This window comes from Manis pentadactyla, chromosome 14 (assembly GCF_030020395.1).
Source record: "Manis pentadactyla isolate mManPen7 chromosome 14, mManPen7.hap1, whole genome shotgun sequence".
Classification (NCBI taxonomy): Eukaryota; Metazoa; Chordata; class Mammalia; order Pholidota; family Manidae; genus Manis; species Manis pentadactyla.
The window spans coordinates 35,767,926-35,794,184 of NC_080032.1; the positions used below are offsets into that span (position 1 = coordinate 35,767,926).

At 38.1% G+C, this 26,259-nt stretch overlaps 1 protein-coding gene across 9 annotated transcripts in view; it reads right to left on the reverse strand.

Annotated features, from left to right (window-relative positions):
- FBXL2 (F-box and leucine rich repeat protein 2) overlaps positions 1 to 23,984 on the reverse strand; it is a 95,343-nt gene extending 71,359 nt beyond the window's left edge. For 5 of the 9 annotated variants that reach the window (XR_005026212.2, XR_005026214.2, XM_036892243.2 and 2 more), the window contains exons 1-2: positions 23,736 to 23,984; positions 4,614 to 4,675 (exon numbers count right to left, since the gene is read on the reverse strand). Coding sequence is in view for 4 of the 9 variants with exons in the window: in XM_036892243.2 (XP_036748138.2) it covers positions 4,614 to 4,675; positions 23,736 to 23,960 (287 nt within the window). In the remaining 5 variants the exon portion in view is untranslated. Of the gene's footprint in view, positions 1 to 4,376; positions 4,471 to 4,613; positions 4,676 to 23,735 lie in introns of those variants that run through there. The other 4 variants (XM_036892233.2, XM_036892251.2, XM_036892258.2 and 1 more) reach the window with 4 other exon arrangements.
- Positions 23,985 to 26,259: the final 2,275 nt, after the last annotated feature.

A 26,259-nucleotide genomic window follows, 5' to 3' on the forward strand; every position in this document is an offset into this window, starting at 1 on the left:
GCTGGCGAGGTTGTGCAGAAAGGGGAACCCTCCTACATGGCTGATGGGAATGTAAATTAGTTCCACCATTGTGGAAAGCAGTATGGAGGCTCCTCAAAAAGCTCAAAATAGAAATACCATTTGACCTGGGAATCCCACTTCTAGGAATTTACCCTAAGAACGCAGCGGCCCAGTTTGAAAAAGACAGATGTATCCCTATGTTTATCACAGCCACTACCTACGATAGCCAAGAAATGGAGACAATCTAAGTGTCCATCAGTAGATGAATGGATAAAGAAGATGTGGTATGTAAACACAATGGAATATTATTCGGCCATAAGAAGAAAACAAATCCTACCATTTGCAACAACATGCATGCAGCTGGAGGGTCTTATGCTCAGTGAAATAAGCCAGGCGGAGAAAGACAAGTACCAAATGATTGCACTCATATGTGTATGTGGAATATAAGAACAAAGGAAAAACGGAAGGAACAAAACAGCAGCAGAATCACAGAACCCAACAAAGAGCTAAGAGTTACCAGAGGGAAAAGGGACTGGGGAAGATGGGTGGGAAGGGAGGGAGAAGGTGGGGGTGGAGAAGAAAGGGGGCCTTACAATTAGCATGTATAATGTGGGGGGGGGGTGGCATGGGGAGGGCTGTGCAACACAGAGAAGACAAGTGGTGATTTTACAGCATCTTACTACGCTGATGGACAGTGACTCATGGGGTATGCGGGGGGCGGGTGGACTTGGTGAAGGGAGAATTCTAGTAAACATAATGTTTGTCATGTAATTGTAGATTAATGATACCAAAATAAAAAATAAAAATAAATAAATAAATAAAACTCTAAATTATATGTAATTGTGCAGTTGATTTCATTTGTCCAGAACTACAAGGCTCAGCTCCTGTGTTTGGAGCAAACCCTCCTTCTTCAAGCCAATAAACATTATTAGTACTTAAGTTTGTCATGTATTCACATAAATTTTAGGAAAAGAAAACAACACAAATAATGGTAACTTAAGTTTTTAAAAATGTGTCTAATAAAAGCTTTCTTTCATTATTATTTATTACTAACAAGACTGCTTCTCAGAATGTTTTAAAATATTTACTGCATGTAGCACTCCCTACCTCCTGTAAAGTAGTTTACATGTGTTTTCATTTTATCATTAACATCTGAAAGCAACCATACCAGAAGGAAAATGTTAAAGTCAAACAAATTAGTATAAAAATTTATAATCTGAGTTTTAGACCAACACTGGGCCCACGCAGGACTTCTCAAAAGAGTAATGGTTCATTCCAAGAGACTGCCTTTTTTATAATACAAAATAATTATTAGTTGACATATTACCACAACTAATCTGCTCAAGCCCTAATAATTATCAGTTTAATAAAAGATGGTAGTACCCAATTCCCACTGAGACTTAATTAGTCCAGACTGATGAAATGAAGCACCGGGCTACATTAACTTTCTTAAAATTTAGGTTCTTTACTGAGATATTGTTAGCAGTAGTTTATGTTAAGATCCACATCAGGACACCTTGCTCTTATCAGTTGTTTGCATTAAAACTGATTGCACTGTTGAAGAGCATTTATTAAGTATTCAGGCATCAAAAAGTGATATAAATTAAGAAGAAGAGAAACTAACATTTATTTATTTAGTATTTGCTAAACACCAAGTACTCCAAAACAGCAACAACCCCATAACATAAGAATTATTACTGTTCCCATTTTACCGATATGGGAAATTATGGTGTCAAGAAGCCACTTTAGGATCATACAACTAGTAAATAGCCAAGAATCACAACCAAATCTGGCCCCAAAAGTAACACAGAAAAGAACAATAAGGACAAATATTTGTGCGGACAACCCAACACACTAATAGATATGTAGATTACAACAAATTTAAATTCCCATTGTTATAAGCAATATGTAACTGACTCCCCCGCTTACGACCACAAAGCTGTTTAATGAACTGGATGAAAGCAAGTGTAGAGAGGGAGAGCTTCAAAACCTTTATTTATGAGTGAAAGCTAGGTAGACAGCAAAATTGTAAAAACTCTGTTAAGTAACAAACTAGAAACGGGTTGTAGAAAAGAATCTGTGAATTAGTAATCTTGGTAAGTCTTAAAGCTGGTAGTAAGATCATCAGATAAAAACAAAACACAGATTTTTCTGAGCGGATTCAAAGTGATACAAAGAGATGAAAAACAGCACATAATTCCAGGTTATGCTTGTTAATGGTTCCAAAAGGAAAGCTGATCACCAGATGTGATCGGTGATGGAAGTTACTAGAGAATTTAAGAGGTGGTAACAGATGTGGTCCAAAATGGCAGAATGACCTTGGCTGCCAGCAAATAAGATTATCATAGAGTAAAAGAATTCACAGCTATTGATGAAGTTAGGTAAATAGGAATTCAACAAGCACAGGAACAGTCTGTACTGTCACAAAGAAGTCTACAATATAAAATATGTAAGCATAGAACAAACTGAAAGGATGAAGACATCATTTAACAAAAATAACACAAGCTTCATGGGGTGGGCACTTTGTTGCCCTCACTCACTCTGTCCTGGAATCATATGACGATGAAGATGGTTGCTTTGGTAGCTGGGCTTAAAACCTACCTAAAATTTTGCTTTGAAAGGATAGCTAGAAAAGGGAAGAGCTACTATTACTGAGACTAGAAAGCCTCAGAGTAAAATGGCAGAAATGATTTAAAGACCAACAAATATTCTATAGTTGGCTAAATTCATTTTGAGACTCATGAATCAGAGAGACTTGAAGTGGTGGTACTTTAAAATTTAAAGACCCCTTACAAACTCCAAAATACGAAACCAATGGATAGACATGTCATGAAGATTTTAATGTTTGCTCTCAAATAGCAATTCTTTTTGAAAAACAATCTATGTGTGAGCCTTGTAGCATGATTCAAAAACTTTTATAACTCCAGGATTATTAACAGCTGCGTCCATCATGGATCATTCAAAGAACTAAAATTTCTGAAACAGAAGTTCAGAAGTCATATTAGCACAGAAAGAAAGTGACATAATCCCTGTCCCCTTTATTTTGATCAATAGACAGAAACTATTCTATAGTTGAGTATGGTGTAAAAGTTAACCCTATCAGAAGGGAAAAAAGTTAACAGCCTTGAGTCAAAGACTGCAGCAATATTTACAAGAAAGTTGGAGTTTAATCACACCCATGTTGAACAACTAATATGGGTCTGCCTGAAGCTGGTTTTGATTCCCCATTGTAAGAATGACATATTCATATTACAGCTTGACATCTGTGCTAGAAATAAACATTTCATTCCTTCTTTGATACCATTTCCTTAACTTTAAAATGGTCTAAAATGCCAAAGAATATTCTCTTATCCAATATCTGCTTATTTGAAATAAAATATAATTGCTCTATATGATCTTGTCATGAGTTTTTTTACTTATTAACTGAATAGAATGAGCTCATGACAACAGTGTAACACCTAATAACAAAACACCCTCTGAAACATGACTACCACCACAAAGAAGCCCTCACCCTGTTTCTGACTCAAGAAAAGAAGTCTAACATACTGAAGACAGCAAAGATGAGTACACTGTGGCATTTCCAGAGTGACTCTGTGGTGAGCGCCAGAACTCATATTCATTCCCTCAATGTTCAAATGAGATTTGGCACAGCTAGGGAATGGAGTCATCTGGCCAATCTCTTATTGTATGTTGGCATTTCCTAAAACCTTTTCCATGGAATAATAAAAGGGTTCCATGGTCGGTAAGTTTGAAATGCCACAGCTATCGCATCACCTGCACATTAGTCTATTAAGGCTCTGAGAAGTCATGTAGTTAAAGTGTTTCCCATACTTATTTGATCATAAAGCCTACTTTTGTTTTGTGGAACATCAGTGATATGAGAAGAATTTGGGAAATGCCAAAGATTACCATGTACACATGTATTTGTTACTTGTAAACAATTAAAATATAAATCCAAAACTAAAATAAGACTTCTTTGATGACTGCAGAGTACTAAAGGAAAGTGCAGCACCTCAGAGTCAATATGTGTTGGTCAATATCTTAACTTGGTAAAATGACAAGCAAATACTATTTACTGTATATTCAGTGATGCCAGAAATAAAGGACAAAAAGTCTGTTTTACAGTACTCACTGTCACTTAGCACATAATCCAAATAAAACTGATTTAGAAATACCAATATTTAGACCGACAGCATTCTAAGTGCTCAGTAAGAACATATAACTGTACTTAAAAACCAATTTATCAAAGAACATCTAAATGTCTATGACCTCAGAAACTTACAACCTTAACAATAATCTCTCCTCACGTTATTGACTACATTGAGACTACTCAGACCAAAACAGTGGCACCTACTGAAGATTATTACAATACTTACCACATTACAAAAAGAATCCAGACCAATGTTATGTACATACTTAGTACATTCTGGATTAGACCAAGTAAAATTTAACAACAAGCTGAACAGCATTCTATAAAACAAAAACAAAAAGTCAGTTAGGCTAATTCTGTCTGTTTTTCTATGCTATGGACTCATAGTGAGAAAGAAGATTGTCTTGGAACTTGATGACTGAATCAAAACTGAATTCTTTTTCTAAAGTTTATCTGCACTTACCTTAAAAGAAGTTCTTTGGGTAACTTTTTGTTAATAAGGCCTTCATCATTATTTGAGAAAACCTAAAAGAAAAAAAGGTAAACTGCTAATCAATTCCTCAATCAATCAAAAAAGTTACATGCTTTTAGATCAAAGCAGCCACTCACTGTCCTACAGATATGATTATACTAATTTCATGAAGCTACCACACATCAATATTGATGGATATAAAAACACTTTAAACCCTATCACCATTTCTACACTACATTACTTTGGAAGTCCTAGCCAAGGCTATTAGACAATAAAAATTTGTAATAAGTATCCTGATTGGAAAGGGAGAAGTAAAACAAACTCTATTCACAGATGACATGATCTCGTATATAAAAAATGCTAGAAAACCCACACAAAAAAATCTATTAGAACTAATCAAGGGGTTCAGTCACATAGCAAGTTGCAATATACAACTATGCAATATATCAGCATAAAAATAAATTGCATTTACATACATTAGCAATGAACAAACTGCAAATGAAACTAAGAAAACTATCTCATTTGCAACAGCATCAAAATTCTTAGGAATAAATTTAACTAAAGAAGTGCAAGATTTCTATATGGAAAATGTATATAGAACATTGTTGAAAGAAATTAAAGAAGACTTAATAAATTGAAACACATCCCATGTTCATGAATTGGATTATTTAATACTGTTATATTAGCAACATTTCTCAAATTGACCTATGGATTTAATGAAATCTCAGCTATCTTTTTTTGGAAAAAACTGAAAAGTTGACGCTAAAATTCACATGGAAATTCAAGAGATCCAAAATAGCCAAAATAATCTCAAAAAGGAAAAAAAGTTGGAGGACTCACACTTCATGGTTTCAAAACTCACTACAAAGCTACAGTAATTGAAACACTAAGGCATTAATTAGCATAAGGACATACAGATCAATGGAACAGAATTGAGAGAGTCCAGAAATAAACTCTTCTACTTACGGGCAACTGATTTTTGACAAGAGCACTAAGATAACTCAGTGAGGGAAAGAAGGCAAGAATAGTCTATTCAACAATGGTCCCAGGCAGGGATAGTAGTACAGCATGGAGAATATAGTTAATGAATCTGTAACATCTTCCTATGTTGACAGATAGTAGCTGTACTGGTGGGGGTGAGGATTTAATAATATGGGTAACTGTTGAACCTCTGTGTTGTATACTTGCAACTAATATAAGGTTGTATGTCAATGATACTTTAATTTTAAAAAAATGGTGCCAGGACAACTGGATATCTACATGCAAAACAATAAAGTTGGAACCCTATCTCACATCATATAAAAATTAACTCAAAATGGATCGGCAACCTAAATAAATGAGTTAAAACTATAACCCTTAAAAGAAAACATAAGCATAAATCTTGGATTATGTAACAATTTTTTAGATGGCACCAAAAGTACGAGCAACCAAAAAAAAGATAAACTGAACATCAAAATTAAAAAACCTTTGTGCTTCAAAGGGCATCATGAAGAAAGTGAAAAGAAAACCCATAAAATAGGAGAAAACATTTGCAATCACATACCTGTTATGGGAATTGTATCGAGAATATATAAAGAACTCTCAAAATTCAACAATAAGAAGATAAATACAGCAGTTTAAAAATGGGCATGGGATTTGAGAAGACATTTCTGCAAAGAAAGTATGCAAATAGCTAATAAGCATACAAAAATAATTTCAGGATCGTTAGATCATTAGTTATTAGGGAAGTGCAAACCAAAAGCACAATGAGATACTTCATAGCCACAAGGACGGTTAAAATCAAGCAACACGGTAACCAGTGGTGAGAATGTGGAGAAACTGGAGTCCTTGTATACTGTTGGTGGGAATACAAACTGGTACAGCCACTTTGGAAAACATTCTGGCAGTTCCCCAAAGGTTAACACAAAGTCAGCACATGAACAGCAATCCCAGTAACAGGTAACTACCTAAGGGAAATGAAAAAGCATGTGCCTATACAAAAACTTGTACATGAATGCTCAGAGCAGCATTATTCATAAAAGCCAAAAAGTGCAAACAATCCAAATGTCCATAAGCTGATGAATAGATAAATGTGGTATATCCATACAATGGAAAATTATTCAGCATTAAAATGGAATGAAGTACATATACTACATATATTACATATATTACAACAAGAATGAGCCTTGAAAACATTATGCTACAAGAAAGAAGACACACACACAAGACCACATATGGTATAACTCCGTTCACATTAAATATCCAGAAAAGGTAAGTACATGGAGACAGACTGTAGACAGACATGGAGACATGCCTGACTGGGGAAAGACTGCTGATCACATTTCCATTCATCTCAAGATATTTTCTAATATCCTTTGTTATTTCTTCTTTCATCCATTGGTTGTTTAAGAGTGCATTGTTTAATTTCCACGTATTTGTGAATTTTCCAGTTTTCTTTTTGTTTTTTATTTCTGGCTTCATTCTATTGTTGTCAGAGATGATACTTTATATGACTACAATCTTTTCAAATTTATTGAATCTTGTTGGCCTAATATAAAGTCTATCCTGGAGACTGTTCCATGTAAACTTGAGAACAATATGTATTCTGCTGTTTGGGGGTAGAATGTTCTATATATCTCTGTTAAGTCTTTATAGTATTGTTCAAGTCTTCTATTTCCTTATTGATCTGCTGTGTAAATGTTCTGTTACTCAAGTTTACACCTGGTATTGAGGTCAGGTGGTGAATGACACCATAACAATCTTCATATACCTCAATCGCTGTCAAAAGGAAGGGTTTATTTTCTGTTATTACAAAGACCAGTGAATCAAAGTTACAAGACTTCAATTCAACATAGAGGAAAACTTTCTAGTAATTAGGATAACCCATACTAGAATGTTCTACCCTTTGAAACAGTGATGCTCTATCCACACTACTCCTGCAGAGATCCTAAAACCAGAGTTAGAAATCCCTTTTTTCAGTGGGAAGTTTGATTAGGAAATCGTCTAAGGACCAAATATCATCCAGCTTCTGCATGTACATCTTTGTTACCTTCAGCACATCATTTAACTTTTTTGTGCCAAAGTTTCCCCTTTAATAAAATGCAGATAGTAATGGAAGCTGCCACCAGGGTTGTTCTGAATTAAATAAGTTCATGTATATAAAATGACTAGAACAGTCTTAGCAAACAGCAAGTGCTTAACAAATAGCTATGATGATGGTTGAGAAGTCTCTAATATTGTTGAACTATCTATTCTCCCTTTACTTTTGTTAGTTTGCTGCATATATTTTGGGCTCTGTCACTTGGTACGTATATGCTTATAATCATTGTAACTTGAGGAATCAGCCATTTACCAACATATAATGACGTTCTTCATCTCCTGTTTTAACTTAAAGCCTATTTTGTATGACACTAGCACTATCTACATGGAAAGTCTTTTTCCACATTTTTACTTTCACCTTATTTGTCTCTGGAACTAACAAGTCTCTGTAGACAGCACACAACTGGATCATGAGTTTGGGTTTGTTTTCTTAATCCATTCTACCAGTTTCTGTATTTGTTGAATTTAATACATTTACATTTAAAGTGATAACTGCAGAATACAAAAATAGCAAAATGGCAAGTTAAGTCCTTTTCCTTATCAGTAAAGTGTACTGTTACATAAATGTCAATTAGGTCAAGTTTGTTGCTCAAATCTCTTATATCCTTGCTGACTTTTTTTTGACCTATATGAATTCTATCAATTACTAAGAAAGAGGTGTTCCTATATCAAACTATGATTATTTCTTTCCCCCTTTGGTTCTATCAATTTTTGCTTCCTGTGTCTCGAAGTTTTGTTCTGAGAGGCATACATGGTTAAGATTGCTATTTCTAAAAAATTTTTGTGATTTTTAAAAAATGAATTACTCCTTAAATCACTACGATTTGTCCCTTTTCTCAAGAAATTATCCTTGTACCAAAGTCAGCTTTGACAGTTATTAAAGTCAAAGTTCTTCTTCAGATTTTTGCATCTTTTTCACACTTTTACTTTGAACCTGAACTTTTATATTTCAAGTGTTTCTTATAGGCAGCATAGCTGGGCCATGCTACTTTATTGTCACTTGTATATGTACCCCAAAACACATTACTATTATTTTGTTTTATGTAGTCCATAAGCTTTTGCATAAATACATGTATGAAAGAAAGATGATTTTTAATTAGGTCTCTTTATTTACCTACATATTTACCTTCCTGGTGGGTGCAGTCATTCCTTCCTTAAGATCCAAGCTTCTTTTATCATCACTTCCCTTTAGCACTGAAGCACTTCTTTTAATGTTCCTTTTTATATAGGTCTGCTGTAAACAAATTGTCTTTGCTTTTGTCTGTCAGAACTGTCTTTATTTCTCTTGCATTTTTGAAAAATATCTCCATGAAGATAGAATTACATGTTAACAGGTTTACCTTTTTTTTTTTAAATCACTTTAAAATGTTACACCATGGTCCTCTGGCCTGCATTGTATCTGAGAAGGTGTCAGATATCATTCATGTTATTGTTCCACTTTATGTAATTTTTTTCTTTTCTACCTCCTTTTAAGAATTTCTTTATAAAATTCATTGCTTTCCAGCAATTTAAGATGTGGTTAAGTTTAGATTTCTTTGTATTTATTCTGCTTAGGGTATGTTATGTCCAAACTGCTGTTAAGCCTATTAAATGAATTCTTAAGTTCTGATAATATAATTTTCATTCCTAGCCTGCCCATTTGATTTTTTTAATAGTTTTCCACCTTCCTGAAATTTTCTGTCTGTTCATCTGTACTGTTCAACATCCTGGCCATCACTGCCTTTGTTTCACTTATCTCTTCTCACATTTTCTTGTTTCTTTGCACTATTATTTCATGTCAAATACTGTGAGTAAAGAACAATAGTTTACAAAGGCCAATGAAACTAAGAGCTGGTTCTTTAAAAATCAATGGACTCCCCAAGAAAATAAGAGGACCCAAATAAATAAAATCAGAAATGAAAAAGGAGACATTACAATGGACACCACAGAAATAACAAAGGATAGGACATTACCATGAATGACTTTCACTAACAAACTGGACAATCTAGGAGAAATGGATAAATTCCTAGAAACATACAATCTCCCAAGACTAAATCAGAAAGAAATAGAACATCTTAACAGAACAATTACTAGTAAAGAGATTGAATCAACAATCAAAAACCTCCAAAAACCGAAAGTCCAGAACCATGTGGCTTCACTTGTGAATTCTATGAAACACTTAAGAGTTAATATAAATCCTTCTCAAACTTTTCCAAAAAAAAGAAGAGGAAGGAACACTTCCAAACTCATTTAACAAAGCCAACATTACCCTGATACTAAAACCAGATGAAGACACCACAAGAAAAGAAAGTTACAGACCAATATCCCTGATAAACATAGATGAAAGAATCCTCAACAAAACATCAGCAAACTGAATTCAACAATACATTAAAAGGATCATATGCCATGATCAAGTAAGATTTATTCAGAGATGCAAGGATGATTCAATATCTGCAAATCAATCAAACATCACATTAACGTAAGGATAAAAATCATACAGTCATCCCAATAGAAGCAGCAAAAGCATTTGACAAAATTCAACATAAATTTATGACAAAAGCTCAACAAGGTAGATATGAGGGAGCAAATCTCAATATAATTAAGGCCATATATAACAAGCCTACAGCTAACATCATACTCAACAGTAAAAGCTGAAAACTTTTCCTCTAAGATCAGGAACAAGACAAAGGTTCCCACTTTTATTCAACATAGTACTGGAAGTTCTAGCCACAGCAATTAGGCAAGAAAAATAAATAAAATTGGAAAGGAAGAAGTAAAATAGTTACTATTTGCAGATGACATGAAATTATATATAAAAAACCCTAAAGACAGGGTGGAGCCAAGATGGCGGCATGAGTACAGCAGCGGAAATCTCCTCCCAAAACCACATATATTTATGAAAATATAACAAAGACAACTCTTCCTAGAAGAGAGACCAGAAGACACAGGACAACATCCAGACCACATCCACACCTGCGATAACCCAACGCCTTGTAAGGGGGTAAGATACAAGCCCCAGCCCGGCGGGAACTGAGCACCAAACACCGCAGCCCCGGGCGGGAGGAGAGGATTTGGAGCGGGGAGAGAGAGGGAGCACACGACTGCTGAACACCCAGCCCTAGCGATCCGGACCAGAGCACAGACACAGTGTATGCGTGGGGTCCTGGATACTAGGGAAACAGGACAGTAAGACCTATGAGTGGGTCCCTGAGGCTGGCACACTGGGGACAAAGAAAAGCGAGTGCTTTTTGGAAGTCTTAAAGGGACAGGGACCCCACAGCCAGATGGAAGCGTCCTGGGACACTTAGTCCAACAGCAGGGAATCTGGGGAACTCTGGGCACTCTAACCCCCTCGGCAGCAGGAAGCACGGAGATAAATAGCCTCCCAGCTGCTCCCCCACCAACGAGGCTCCACCATATCGGAGCAGAAGCCCGAGACAGGCCACGCCCACAGCAACAGCAGAGATAAACTCCATAGCAGCCGGCAGGAATCAGAAGCCCTGTCTGCACGCAGCTGCCCAGCACAAGCCACTAGAGGTCACTGTTCTCCCAGGAGAGGAGGGCCACAAACCAACAAGACGGAAAGTTCTTCCAGCCGTCACTCGTGCCAGCTCTGCAAACTACCTCTATTGCCATGAAAAGGCAAAATTTCAGGCAGACCAAGATAACAGATTCAACACCTGAGAAGGAGACAGACCTAACCAGTCTTCCTGAAAAAGAATTCAAAATAAAAATCATAAACATGCCGACGGAGATGCAGAGAAATATACAAGAGCTAAGGGATGAAGTCCAGAGGGAGATTACAGATGCCCAGAGAGAGATTACAGATGTGAAACAAACTCTGGAAGGATTTATAAGCAGAATGGATAAGATGCAAGAGGCCATTGATGGAATAGAAACCAGAGAACAGGAACGCATAGAAGCTGACACAGAGAGAGATAAAAGGATCTCCAGGAATGAAACAATATTAAGAGAACTGTGTGACCAATGTAAAAGGAACAATATCCGTATTATAGGGGTACCAGAAGAAGAAGAGAGAGAAAAAGGGATAGAACGTGTCTTTCAAGAAATAATTGCTGAAAACTTCCCCAAACTGGGGGAGGAAATAATCGAACAGACCACAGAAATACACAGAACTTCCAACAGAAAGGACCCAAGGAGGACAACACCAAGACACATAATAATTAAAATGGCAAAGATCAAGGACAAAGACAGAGTTTTAAAGGCAACTAGACAGAAAAAGGTCACCTATAAAGGAAATCCCATCAGGCTATCATCAGACTTCTCAACAGAAACCCTACAGGCCAGAAGAGAATGCCATGATATATTTAATGCAATGAAACAGAAGGGCCTTGAACCAAGGATACTGAATCCAGCACGATTATCATTTAAATATGGAGGGATTAAACAATTCTCAGACAAGCAAAAGTTGAGGGAATTTGCATCCCACAAACCACCTCTACAGGGTATTCTAGAGGGACTGCTCTAGACGGGAGCACTCCTAAGACTAAACAGATGTCACCAGAGAAAATAAAATCACAGCAAAGAAAGCAGACCAACCAAATACTAACTAAAGGCAAAAAATAAAATCAACTACCCACTAAAAGCAGTTAAAGGAAACACGAAAGAGCACAGAATAAAACAACCAACATATAAAGAATGGAGGAGGAGGAATAAGACGGGAGAGAAGAAAAGAATGTCCAGACAGTGTATATAACAGCTCAGTAAGTGAGCTAAGTTAGGCAGTAAGATACTAAAGAAGCTAACCTTGAACCTTTGGTAACCACGAATCTAAAGCCTGCAATGGCAATAAGTACATATCTTTCAATAGTCACCCTAAATGTAAATGGACTGAATGCGCCAATCAAAAGACACAGAGTAATAGAATGGATAAAAAAGCAAGACCCATCTATATGCTGCTTACAAGAAACTCACCACAAAACCAAAGACATGTACAGACTAAAAGTCAAGGGATGGAAAATCATATTTCAGGCAAACAACAGAGAGAAGAAAGCAGGTGTTGCAGTACTAGTATCAGACAAAATAGACCTCAAAACAAAGAAAGTAACAAGAGATACAGAAGAACATTACATAATGATAAAGGGCTCAGTCCAACAAGAGGATATAACCATTCTAAATATGTATGCACCCAACACAGGAGCCCCAGCATATGTGAAACAAATACTAACAGAACTAAAGGGGGAAATAGAATGCAATGCATTCATTTTAGGAGACTTCAACACGCCACTCACCCCAAAGGATAGATCCACAGGGCAGAAAATAAGTAAGGACACAGAGGCACTGAACAACACACTAGAACAGATGGACCTAATAGACATCTATAGAACTCTACATCCAAAAGCAACAGGATGTACATTCTTCTCAAGTGCACATGGAACATTCTCCAGAATAGACCACATACTAGCTCACAAAAAGAGCCTCAGTAAATTCCAAAATACTGAAATTCTACCAACCAACTTTTCAGACCACAAAGGTATAAAACTAGAAATAAATTCTACAAAGAAAACAAAAAGGCTCACAAACATATGGAGGCTTAACAACATGCTCCTAAATAATCAATGGATCAACGAACAAACTAAAATAGAGATCAAGGAATATATGGAAACAAATGACAACAACAACACAAAGCCCCAACTTCTGTGGGACGCAGCAAAAGCAGTCTTAAGAGGAAAGTATATAGCGATCCAGGCACACTTGAAGAAGGAAGAACAATCCCAAATGAATAGTCTAACATCACAATTATCAAAACTGGAAAAAGAAGAACAAATGAGGCCTAAAGTCAGCAGAAGGAGGGACATAATAAAGATCAGAGAAGAAATAAAATTGAGAAGAATAAAACAATAGCAAAAATCAATGAAACCAAGAGCTGGTTCTTTGAGAAAATAAACAAAATAGATAAGCTTCTAGCCAAACTTATTAAGAGAAAAAGAGAATCAACACATATCAACAGAATCAGAAATGAGAATGGAAACATCATGACAGACTCCACAGAAATACAAACAATTATTAAAGACTACTATGAAAACCTATATGCTAACAAGCTGGAAAACCTAGAAGAAATGGACAACTTCCTAGAAAAATACAACCTTCCAAGACTCACCAAGGAAGAAACACAAAAGTTAAACAAACCAATTACGAGCAAAGAAATTGAAATGGTAATCAAAAAACTACCCAAGAACAAAACCCCCGGGCCTGATGGATTTACCTCAGAATTTTATCAGACACACAGAGAAGACATAATACCCATTCTCTTTAAAGTTTTCCAAAAAATAGAAGAGAAGAGAATACTTCCAAACTCATTCTATGAAGCCAACATCACCCTAATACCAAAACCAGGCAAAAACCCCACCAAAAAAGAAAATTACAGACCAATATCCCTGATGAACGTAGATGCAAAAATACTCTATAAAATATTAGCAAACCGAATTCAAAAATATATCAAAAGGATCATACATCATGACCAAGTGGGATTCATCCTAGGGATGCAAGGATGGTACATTTGAAAATCCATCAACATCATCCACCACATCAACAAAAAGAAGGACAAAAACCACATGATCATCTCCATAGATGCTGAAAAAGCATTCGACAAAATTCGACATCCATTCATGATAAAAACTCTCAGCAAAATGGGTATAGAGGGCAAGTACCTCAACATAATAAAGGCCATATATGATAAACCCACAGCCAACATCATACTGAACAGCGAGAAGCTGAAAGCTTTTCCTCTGAGATCGGGAACAAGACAGGGATGCCCACTCTCCCCACTGTTATTTAACATAGTACTGGAGGTCCTAGCCATGGCAATCAGACAAAACAAAGAAATACAAGGAATCCAGATTGGTAAAGAAGATGTTAAACTGTCACTATTTGCAGATGACATGATATTGTATGTAAAAAACCCTAAAGACTCCACTCCAAAACTACTAGAACTGATATCAGAATACAGCAAAGTTGCAGGATACAAAATTAACACACAGAAATCTGTGGCTTTCCTATACACTAACAATGAACCAGTAGAAAGAGAAATCAGGAAAACAACTCCATTCACAATTGCATCAAAAAGAATAAAATACCTAGGAATAAACCTAACCAAAGAAGTGAAAGACCTATACCCTGAAAACTACAAGTCACTCTTAAGAGAAATTAAAGGGGACACTAACAAATGGAAACTCATCCCATGCTCGTGGCTGGGAAGAATTAATATTGTCAAAATGGTCATCCTGCCCAAAGCAATCTACAGATTTAATGCAATCCCTATCAAATTACCAACAGCATTCTTCAACGAACTGGAACAAATAGTTCTAAAATTCATATGGAACCACCAAAGACCCCAAATAGCCAAAGCAATCCTGAGAAGGAAGAATAAAGTGGGAGGGATCTCACTTCCCAACTTCAAGCTCTACTACAAAGCCACAATAATCAAGACAATTTGGTACTGGCACAAGAACAGACCCAAGACCAGTGGAACAGAATAGTCTCCAAACATTAACCCAAACATATATGGTCAATTAATATACGATAAAGGAGCCATGGACATACATTGGGGAAATGACAGCCTCTTCAACAGCTGGTGTTGGCAAAACTGGACAGCTACATGTGAGAGAATGAAACTGGATCATTGTCTAACCCCATACACAAAAGTAAACTCAAAATGGATCAAGACCTGAATGTAAGCCATGAAACCATAAAACTCTTAGAAAAAAACATAGGCAAAAATCTCTTGGACATAAACATGAGCAACTTCTTCATGAACATATCTCCCTGGGCAAGGGAAACAAAAGCAAAAATGAACAAGTGGGACTATATCAAGCTGAAAAGCTTCTGTACAGCAAAGGACACCATCAATAGAACAAAAAGGTACCCTACAGTATGGGAGAATATATTCATAAATGACAGAGCCGATAAAGGGTTGACATCCAAAATACATAAAGAGCTCACACACCTCAACAAACAAAAAGCAAACAATCCAATTAAAAAATGGGCAGAGGAGCTGAACAGACAGTTCTCCAAAGAAGAAATTCAGATGGCCAACAGGCAGACATGAAAAGATGCTCCACATTGCTAGTCATCAGAGAAATGCAAATTAAAACCACAATGAGATATCACTTCACACCAGTAAGGATGGCCACCATCCAAAAGACAAACAACAAATGTTGGCAAGGTTGTGGAGAAAGGGGAACCCTCCTATACTGCTGGTGGGAATGTAAATTAGTTCAACCATTGTGAAAAGCAGTATGGAGGTTCCTCAAAAAGCTCAAAATAGAAATACCATTTGACCCAGGAATCCCACTTCTAGGAATTTACCCTAAGAATGCAGCAGCCCAGTATGAAAAAGACAGATGCAACCCTGTGTTTATCACAGCACTATTTACAATAGCCAAGAAATGGAAGCAACCTAAGTGTCTATCAGTAGATGAATGGATAAAGAAGAGGTGGTATATATACACAATGGAATATTATTCGGCCATAAGAAGAAAACAAATCCTACCATTTGCAACAACATGGATGGAGCTAGAGGGCATTATGCTCAGTGAAATAAGCCAGGCAGAGAAAGACAAGTACCAAATGATTTCACTCATCTGTGGAGTATAAGAACAAAGCAAAAACTGAAGGAACAAAACAGGAGCAGATTCACAGAACCCAAGAAAGGACTAACAGTTACCAAAGGGAAAGGGACTGGGGGGAATGGGTGGGAAGGGAAGGATAAGTGGGGGGAAGAAGAAAGGGGTCCTTACGATTAGCATGTATAATGTGGGGGGGGGAGCACAGGGAGGGCTGTGCAACACAGAGAAGACAAGTAGTGATTTTACAGCATCTCACTACACTGATGGACAGTGACTAATGGGGTATGTGGGGGGGACTTGGTGAAGGGGGTAGTCTAGTAAACATAATGTTCCTCATGTAATTGTAGACTAATGATACCAAAAAAAAAAAATGGGCAGAAGTTCTAAACAGACATTTGTCTAAAGAAGACATACAGATGGTCAACAGGTATATGAAAAGGTGCTCAATATCACTAATATCAGGAAAATGCACATCAAAACCACAATGAGATACTACCTTAAGCCTGTTGGAATGGCTATTATCAAAAAGAGAAGAAATAACATGTTGACAAGGATGTGGAAAAAAGGGAACCCTTGCACACTGTTGGTGGGAAGGTACATTGTTGTAGCCCCTATGGAAAACAGTAGAAAGGTTCCTAAAAAACTTAGGTAAAATTACCATATGATCCACTTCTAGGTATTAACATGAAGAAAACGAAAACACTATCTGGAAAAGGTATCTGTATCCCAATGTTCATTGCAGCATTATTTACAATGGCCAAGATATGAAAGCAACCTGTGTCCATCAATGGAGCAATGGATAGAGAAAATGTGGTATATATACAAATGAATATAATTATTATTCAGCCATAAAAAAGAATGAAGTCTTGCCATTTGTGACCACATGGATAGATCTTGAGGGCATTAGTGAAGTAAGTCAGAGAAAGGCAAATACCATATGATTTCACTTATATGTGGAATCTAAAAAAAGAAAAGAAAAACAAGCTCATAGGTAGAACAGATTTGTGGTTACCAGAGGCAGGGGGGTGAACAAATAGGGTGAATGAGGTCAAAAGGTACAAACTTCCAGTTATAAAATAAATTAGTCATGGGGATATAAGGTACAGCATGGTGACTATCATTAGTACTGTGTGGCATATTTGAAAGTTGCTAAGAGAGTAGATCTTAGAAGTTCTCATTAGAAAACAATTTGTAACTATGTATGGTGACAGATGTTAACTAGATTTATTTCACCCATCATTTTCCAATATATACAAATACTGAATTACGTTTTACAACTGAAGGTAATACAATGCCATATGAAAAATACATCTTGATTTTTTTAAAAAAGAATAGTAATTTACTTCCATAAAGGTCAGCTCCTTTTCAATTTGGTTGCTTGTGGGGATGCAGAAGAGGCTGAATCCTTTTAATTTATAACTGAGCTGGCTTCGAGATTCATTGCAGCATTGTTAGATTCAGTTCAAGAATGACTTAAAATTACTTTTCGGTAATTTTAAGATGAGGACTACCTCAGGAGAAGACGGGATCTGAGCACTGGTGAAACTTCAAGACCTCTGAGCTCTAGAGCCTAGCTGGAAGCCTTCTTAACTGTGAAAGATCTGTCTTGTACATTTTGGCTGCCAGCTGGGTCACTGTGTTTGCTCTCCAGTAGCACCCTCTGCTGTCTGCGCCTTAAGACCTTTCTTTCTCGGCCCTGTTACTAGGACTGCACCTTCTGAAAGGCTATTTATTGCCTTGTCCTTAGGGAAAACCCAGATAGCCCCAGAGGGCTATTTCTCAGCTCTCCTGTCTTGCCCCAAGCCTGTATAAGCAGCCCTGCCTTCACTTGGGAAAAGCTCCTAGGGCCTCAGAGAGACTTCTAAGAACTCTCCTGCCCAGCACCTAGCCTGCAGCAGGCTCTGCCCACCTCAACTGCTCTCCGCTCTCCTCCCCTGGCCACAGGCTCCAGCACACTATATCCACTTAGCAAAGGCCCCTGAGAAAGAGCTGGCAGGGAGGTGAAGCCTTGCTCTGTGACTAGGGCTCCTCGGGATTCCAACTGTCATGCAGACCACGTGCAGTCAATACAAATTTGGCTGGTTTCTCTTTACCTGTCCATAGCAGATTCTTCCTCCCCCTAACCCAACAGGGATTAGAGTTTCTATGTGTCTCCTCTTTATCTGGGAAGGGCATTTTTTTGGTCTACATTTCAATTTAGATTTTTTTTGTGTCTTCAGCTCTCTAGTGGGTTTTAGAGAACTTTGATTTTCTAGCTTCCCTACTTTCTCACTACTGGGGTGAAAACAATGATGTCTAACTTTTACAACTTTGAATTATCAGAAAGTGGAAGGCTTTTGTTACCTTTTTGAGAGAAGAAAAACAGATTTGGAGCAGATAAATAACTTGGCCAAGGCTTAGAACTAAAAAAAACAGAAAACCTACAATTAAACTTATATCTCCTGACACCAAGTCTACAGTTCTGTGTACTGCACAAAGTACTACACTGAGGTAGGTAGGACAGGCTATTTGACTTTGCGCAAGTCATTTCACCTCTCTATTTATAGTTTGAAAAATGAAGAGATTGTTCTAGAGAAACTGAAAAGTCTCTTCCAATTCTAATACTTTAAGATTCACTGAAATTATGTTTTTAAAATATAAACCATCACATTATTTCTGAAAGCACAGTTGTGTCTTTAGATGTTTTTAGATTTTAGAAGTCTAATAAGGATCACAGATTTATCAAGACCAAAACCAACTCCTCTTGTCTTTACACCTCCCCTAAATTTACTCCTCCACACAGTCTACTTCTCAGTAAATGACAACTCCTTCCTACTGCTCAGGCTCAAACCACTGTAACCATCCTGGACTTTCTTTCCTTTTATATTCCACAACCAATTCAGCAGCTCATCTTATGGACTACTGCAGTAATGTCCTGTCTGGCCTCCTTTGTTTTTGTCCTTTCTCCCCTCAATCCTACCCCACCCTGTACTGTCTACACAGCAAACAGAATGGTTTTCTTATGAAATATTGATCATATTATGTCCTTCATCTTAAACCCTGCCAATTATTTCCCCTTGCCTCAAAAGAAAGGTGAAGTCCTTTAAATGGCTTGTAAGTCCTCTGCGATCTGGTCTCCCTGACCACTTTGACCTTACCTCCTACCCTGCTCCTGTCTTACTCCACTCCAGCCACACTGTTATCCTTGCTATTTCTCCAACACACCAGGCATGTTCTTGCTTCAAGACCTTTGCACTTGTGACCCTTCCTGAAACAGCCTTTCTCCAGGCATTCCCATGACATTTCCTCTGCTCAAATGTCACCTTATCAGAGAGGCCTTCCCTTCCACCACACAGAAAAAGCAACCCCCTCTTCCTCTCATTTACTTTTCTATCATGCCTTAAAACTTCATTTCTCTTACTCAACTTTATTTTTCTCCAAAGCACTTTTCACCACCTTATCTGTATGTTTATTATCTCTCTTTCTGCCTACAATTATATCTCCTGAACTCCAAGCTCCTGGGCCTTGTCTCTTCACTGATCGTTGGATACCCACTGCCTAGAACAGTGATTGGCACATAGTAGCACACAATAAATAGATGAGGGATAGAAAACCACAGGACAGAAAATTCAATGGAAAGACACAGTTACAGGGGCAGAACTGAAAACAAGAAAGCTGGGTTTGAACCTTGATTCTGATTCCACAAAACTCCCAGTGGCCACCCTGTTCTCCTTCCCAGAACCCTCTGCTCCAGCCCCATCTCTCTCACAGCCACCCCAAGTCTGCAAGTGGCAGGGGCAGACGTAGACACTACACAGACTACTGGTAAGACACAAAGTGAGGCAGGGAAGGCGGAGGAAAGAGTGTTGTCCAGCCTGTGGCTGTCCATATCTCACCTTTGGTTGTCTACACTGTAAACAGTAAGTATGTCCTGCAGGATGTCATTGGATAGCATCATAATAGTTTGTTATAAAATACAATACAGCTGTGGACTCAGCTGGTAAGACACTGGGACTCTTTACTTTTTTTACTGAAGTATTAATACGCAATCTTATTTTTTTTTATTGAAGTTTCAAATATACAACACAGTGGCTCAACAGTTACCCATATTATTAAATCCTTACCCCCTCTACTGCAGTTACTATCTGTCAACATAGTAAGATGTTACCGAATCATTAACTGTATTCACTGTGTTGTACTACTGTCCCTGTGACCAACTTATATTGAAGATACTGCAACTCGTAATCTTGGTGTAAATACATTCATGCCAGGCACTGGGCACAATCTTTAGTTTGGAAAGAAGCCGTGGTGTAAATGGGTAAGATTCCAGACTTTGAAGAAACACAGTGGTTGAGTGCAAATCCTGTCTCTGCCACTCACCAACTATGTGATTTGGGGCAAACTGCCTAATCAATCTGGGCCTGTTAAATGGGTGTAATAATGTCAATCTCATAGGGATGTTGGAAAGATTAAATAAAACAAATGTGATGTGATAAGCCTAGAAGTGGGCACATGGAGGGCTCTATGAAGATTCATTGTTACAATTACTACAAAATTATGCTCCAGGACAGATAAAGGGAGACTAATACTGTCGTCAAGAGTAGGAAAATTAATATATAGAGAAACCTCTTCTTTTGATGATCTGTTAACATAGATCTCATTATATAAGTATCTTAACTGTACTATGGGATGGCAAAGAGACTAAAACTATCTGTATACTTTGGATATATTTTATTGTAAAGCTCATCTCCCACCTTGTTTCCCAGCACCTCTGACAATCCCTAACCATAGACAAATACAGAAATCCAAGTGCCAAAATAGGGGTAAAGTCCAAGTGAATGAATTAAAATTGGAAAACTGTGATATAATATTATTTTATATTTCCCAAAATACTGCCTCACAAGCTGAAGTATAATAAAAATGTGATAATAATAGGTATCCTAATGTATATTTTGATCCATGTGAATTCAAGTTTAGACAATTATTTGATGTCTTCTTGTAAAAATTTTAGAGTATACAACTAAAATAAACTCAAAAATTACTATTAGGAAAAAAATCTCAGAAAATAAAATTGTTTTTAAAACAGCTCATCCCCCATGTTTAACTGACTTCACATAAAATATCGGTCTTTCTGATTCACGAAAAGCAAGTGCCAATTCCTGAACACAAACTGAAATGACAGGAGAAATTTTCACTACTATTACAGCCATGAGTATGAACTTTAAGTCCCCTTCATTGCATCTTTGTGAAAGACGGCAGGGAAAAGAGAGAAGGCGAGGTGTGCCTCTTCTGTTCTGTAGCATCTAGTCCAGTGCCAGGAACAACAAAAAAGGAGTATTTATAAGTGCTCAAAAAAATTAAAAATAAAGAAAACTGATTTCCTAACATATATATGGCATATATATTAGAGAACATAGAATAATACACTCTACATTACAGCATAATCTAGTGTTCTGAGACAAAGTGCCTGGTTTTGAAATCTAATGCAGTTTATCAGCTGGGTGACCTGGACAAGTTACTTCACCTCTCTGTGCCTCATTTTCCACTTCTCTAGAATGGGGAAATGGTATCTTCCTCATAGGGTTGTTGTGATAGTTCAATAAAGACACGTGATTAGAAAAATGTCTCACACATAGAATGTACACACTGTCAGCTGATATTATAGAAGCAAGAGAAACAAGTGGCTTACTTGAAGAAATTTTCATTAAGAAATAAGTTAAGCAGAGTTCCAAAATTAATCTACAAAGTCATTTGTATCAACTGCTAAAGTTGTATGTTTAGATTCAAGCATTTAATGAAGGGTAATGTTATTACCTCAAATACAGTTTTGGGGATTACACAGGCAGCCTCCTCATCCTCCCCTCCTGTATTAACCATTCCCCACTTCTCTTGGAGCCCAAGTGTCAGTTTATCACTCCCTTTCATGAATTAAATTCTTAATGCTTAAAGATACACCAAAAGCAAAGCACTTGTAAGTTTAGCAAAGCAACCACTAACCCACAAGTACAGTTAAATGCTTTAATTTTAGAGTAAATAAATCTAAAATTCACAATAGCGAATCAAAGTGGATTGTGGGTCAGGATGGAAGGGGTGGTCAAAGGAGAAGAAAAGGAAAATGGACAACAGGAGAAATATAGGGTGCTGTGAAAATTTAATTCCTGAATATTCTTCCTTTCTCCTGCTATAACTGTAAGGGCTTTTCTCACATATGACATATAAAAAAAAAGTCACTGCAATATTTAAAACACTTCAGATTTTTAAAAATTCATTCCCTGAAACTGTTGCTGGCTCCATTAATTTGTCACTTAAGAGAAATTCAGAATTAAAAGGAAACATACACCAAATAAAGAAGACATTGCTGTTATTTCTAAGTGATGTTCTTATCCTGCTATCAATAGGCCACACACCCAGCAGTTGTTTTCTCCACAAAGAAAATACAGACCATCCACCTTCTCTTACTGCCATGCCTCTCAGGGTTCCAAATTGTAGGTATTCTCTCCCGAAGGCCAGCTGGCACTTGGGGAGCACCCTGCATTCTCAGTCTTATTAACATTTCCACTAATGCTTGTAGATAAGCAAATCTACACTAAATAATTGATGGTTAAAAAGCTGTTCTTTAAATTAGGCATTTCCTTCTTAGCCACTCCGACGCCCTCTCCAACATTCTATACCAAAGGTGTATCCCCAAGCAAAGTCCAGCTCCTTTCTTCTTTTATACCCTTTTGGAGGCCTCTGAAGACATCACACCTTTGGGTGGCAATTCCCTGAATCCTGTCTACGCAAGGCAACACCTTGGCTGAGCCCTCCAGTCAGGTTTTAAAAAACTAGCATCATGGGGGCCAAGTGATGATGCCCACTCACTCTCCAGTTCATTGAATAAAGGTAATGATTTAAGATGTTTACAATGTACTACTTATGAATTAAATTCTTGATGAAGGTGTTGCACTCAGAAAAAACCTCCAGCTTTAATGCTTTTTTTCCAGAAGGAGGGGGGGAATCTCCAAAATTACAAATAAAATTTCCACATGCTAAAAAACCTGTTAGAGTGATAAATTTGAGAGAAATACATATTATGCCTTATACTATTTATATATAATTGCATAGTAATGAGGCAGGTAGCACACAGGCTGCAATATAGTGTTTATGTGAATGTACATGATTTCCATGGATATTCTTTTTTTATTAACCACACCCTCTTCGAGCGGCTACCCAGTCTCGTCGGGGCCGGAGAGCTTCACGCCGCCCAGCGGTCCGCTGGGTGGGGGTCCCGGTTGGATCCCCGGCACTGCAGGGCACCGAACACCGCGTCGCGGTCGTCCCGGGTCGAGCGTCGGGGGTCCAGGGCCCCCAGGGCTCTGTTCCCCGGGCCCGCCCCTCCCTCTCCTCACAGCAGCCCACAGGCCGCGGCCCGGCCTCGCCCACCCCGCAGAGGCCAAGCGGGGTCGCAGCCCGGTCGCACGGGCCAGACGGGAATGAGCCCCACACTCACCATGGCCGGAGAGCAGCCAGGGCGCCCACAGCCGCGAGTCACAAGGCGCCGGCACCGCCCGTTGTCCTGGTGACGCCAGCCAGGCGCCCCGCCCCATTCCCTAGGTGGGCTCGGGGGCGGCCATTGGCGGCCGTAGGACACGTGACGTCCAGGGGCGGAGCCCTTGGGCCCGCCCCCTCCGCGCCCCACGCCCGGGGGTCTGGGGCGGGGCGTCCCACACTGCATCTGAACAGCATCACCCTGACCACTTTGACGTCTTTACCTGACTCAGCTCAACCGCAGACTACCCAGCTAGAAGGGACCCTGATGGATTTTGAGACAAGATTACACAGGTTGTACATGATTATTGAAGACATTTTAAACTAAGGATAACACGAATTAAAAAGGAACAAACCACACCGAATCCCAGCACCTGTGAGCTATCCACTGCGTATATTCGAGTCTATATGCTTCCAAGCTGACAGTGAAATATATATTATAATGTGTTGTATTCTTAAAAATGGAAGAAACTGTACACACTTTTATAATCTACCATTTTCATTTAAAAGTTATTATCTTTGCATGCCATTCATGGAACAGCAGTGTGTGTACACTAATGAATTAAATTAATCAGTAATTTGTTGGATGTTTGTCATATGGTCATATCCTCACATTAAGTCTCTGAAGAAGAGACACATTCAACAGTTGATCTGACATTTCCCCCTTAACTTTTAATAGGCATCTCAAACTTAATATAGCTCAAATGAGACTTTTGATCCAAGTTTCTTACTCTCCAGTTTTCCTCATCCCAGCAAATGTTCATACTATCCCCTTTGTTGCTCAGGACAAAAACTTGGGAATATCCTCTTTCCTCTCTTTTCCTCATACCTCATATCCAATCCAGTAACAAATGTTCTTGACTCTATCCTTAAATAAATCCTGCATCTCAGGATTGATTTCTCACCATCTCCACTCACAGCCACCATAACAGCTTGCCTAAATTAGTCTCCCTGCCAACTGTCTTCCCTCCTACAGTTTACACAACAGCAGCATTTCAGTGGCTTCTTCTGGCACTTAAGAAAAAAATCCAAACTCTTCCCATGGTCTACAAGGTCCTCCATGATAGGGGCCGTGCCTACTGCATTAACCTCATCTCCTACTACACTTCCCTCATTCACTCCACACTAGCCTCACTCTATTTCCTACAGTTCCTCAAACGTGTCAAACATTGTCCTACTTAAGAATCTCAGCAGCAACTGCTTCCTTTATTTGGAATGTTCATCCTCCAAAAGTTCACACTGCCCACTCATGCACTTGATACAGGTCAGTTAGCTCCTTAAATGTCATCTTTACAGAAGCCTTCATTGATTGTTCAGTCCAAAATATCTCACCCCAGTTGACTCTTTCTCACCCCAGTCAGCCTTTCTTATAGCTCTGTCTTGTTTTCAAAATATGTAGTGCCCCTTGAAATTGTCTTTTAAAATACTTGGTGTATTAATCGCTGCCTGTCTCTTCACATTGGAATGCAAGAGGTTATCTGGTTTTATCTCTGTGTTCCTGGTGTTTAGAACAGTTCTTGGCCTATAGTAGGTATTCAGTAAATATTGATGATTGATTGAATGAATGAATGAACACCTATCCTAGGATGGATGGTCAGTTTGAAGATACAAATAAGAACATGACCTGTCAGAGTAGGGAGTGTGATGGAAGAAGAAAAATTGTTATTAGTGACTGCTTTTACCTATTTTATTATGAAATATACATAAAAATAATAAGATATTAATGTACAGTATTTAAAAAGTGAACATGTATGTAAACACCACCCACTTCAAGAAATCGAACATTGACAGAAACCCAAAAGATTTCATGTTCTTTCCCAATCTTAAGCCACCACTTTAAAGTGACCACTATCTTACTTTTTATGGAAAACACTTTCTTGCTTTTCTTTGTACAATTTTTGCAGTTCACTCCTTTTCGTTACTACAGAGCATTCCACTGAATGTGTATTCAAGAATAATCCATCCCACTGGTGATGGGCATTTGGATTATTTGGGTCATTTCCTGTTAACAACTATTACAAACAGTGCAGTTATGAGCATTCTCCTTGTGTCTAGGAGCACTTGTTTCTCTAGATGAAGGTTTCTCAGCCTTGGCAGTTTTGACATTTAGGGCCAGATAATTCTTTGTTAGAGGTGGGAGGCAAGGGGAGACAGTCCTATATATCTTAGGAGGTACCCCAACATCCAGGGCTTTTGCCACTAGGTGCCAGTGGCATGCTCCCAGTTGTGAAAACCAAAAATGTTTCTTCAGGCATTCTCGCATGATACAGGACAGGCAAAATTACTCCAGATGAGAATCACTGATCTCAAGTGAATAGCGAGGAGGAGAATTGCTGATTTGTCTATCTTTAGATTTACTGCATCGTGCCAAACTATTTTCCTAAGTACTTGCAACAGAAGTGACATTATGGAATTAGCAGAGTAAGGAGCCCCAAGAATTGGTCTCTTGCAAAAATTGGTCTCCCCAGCAAGAACTTAGCTGGCAA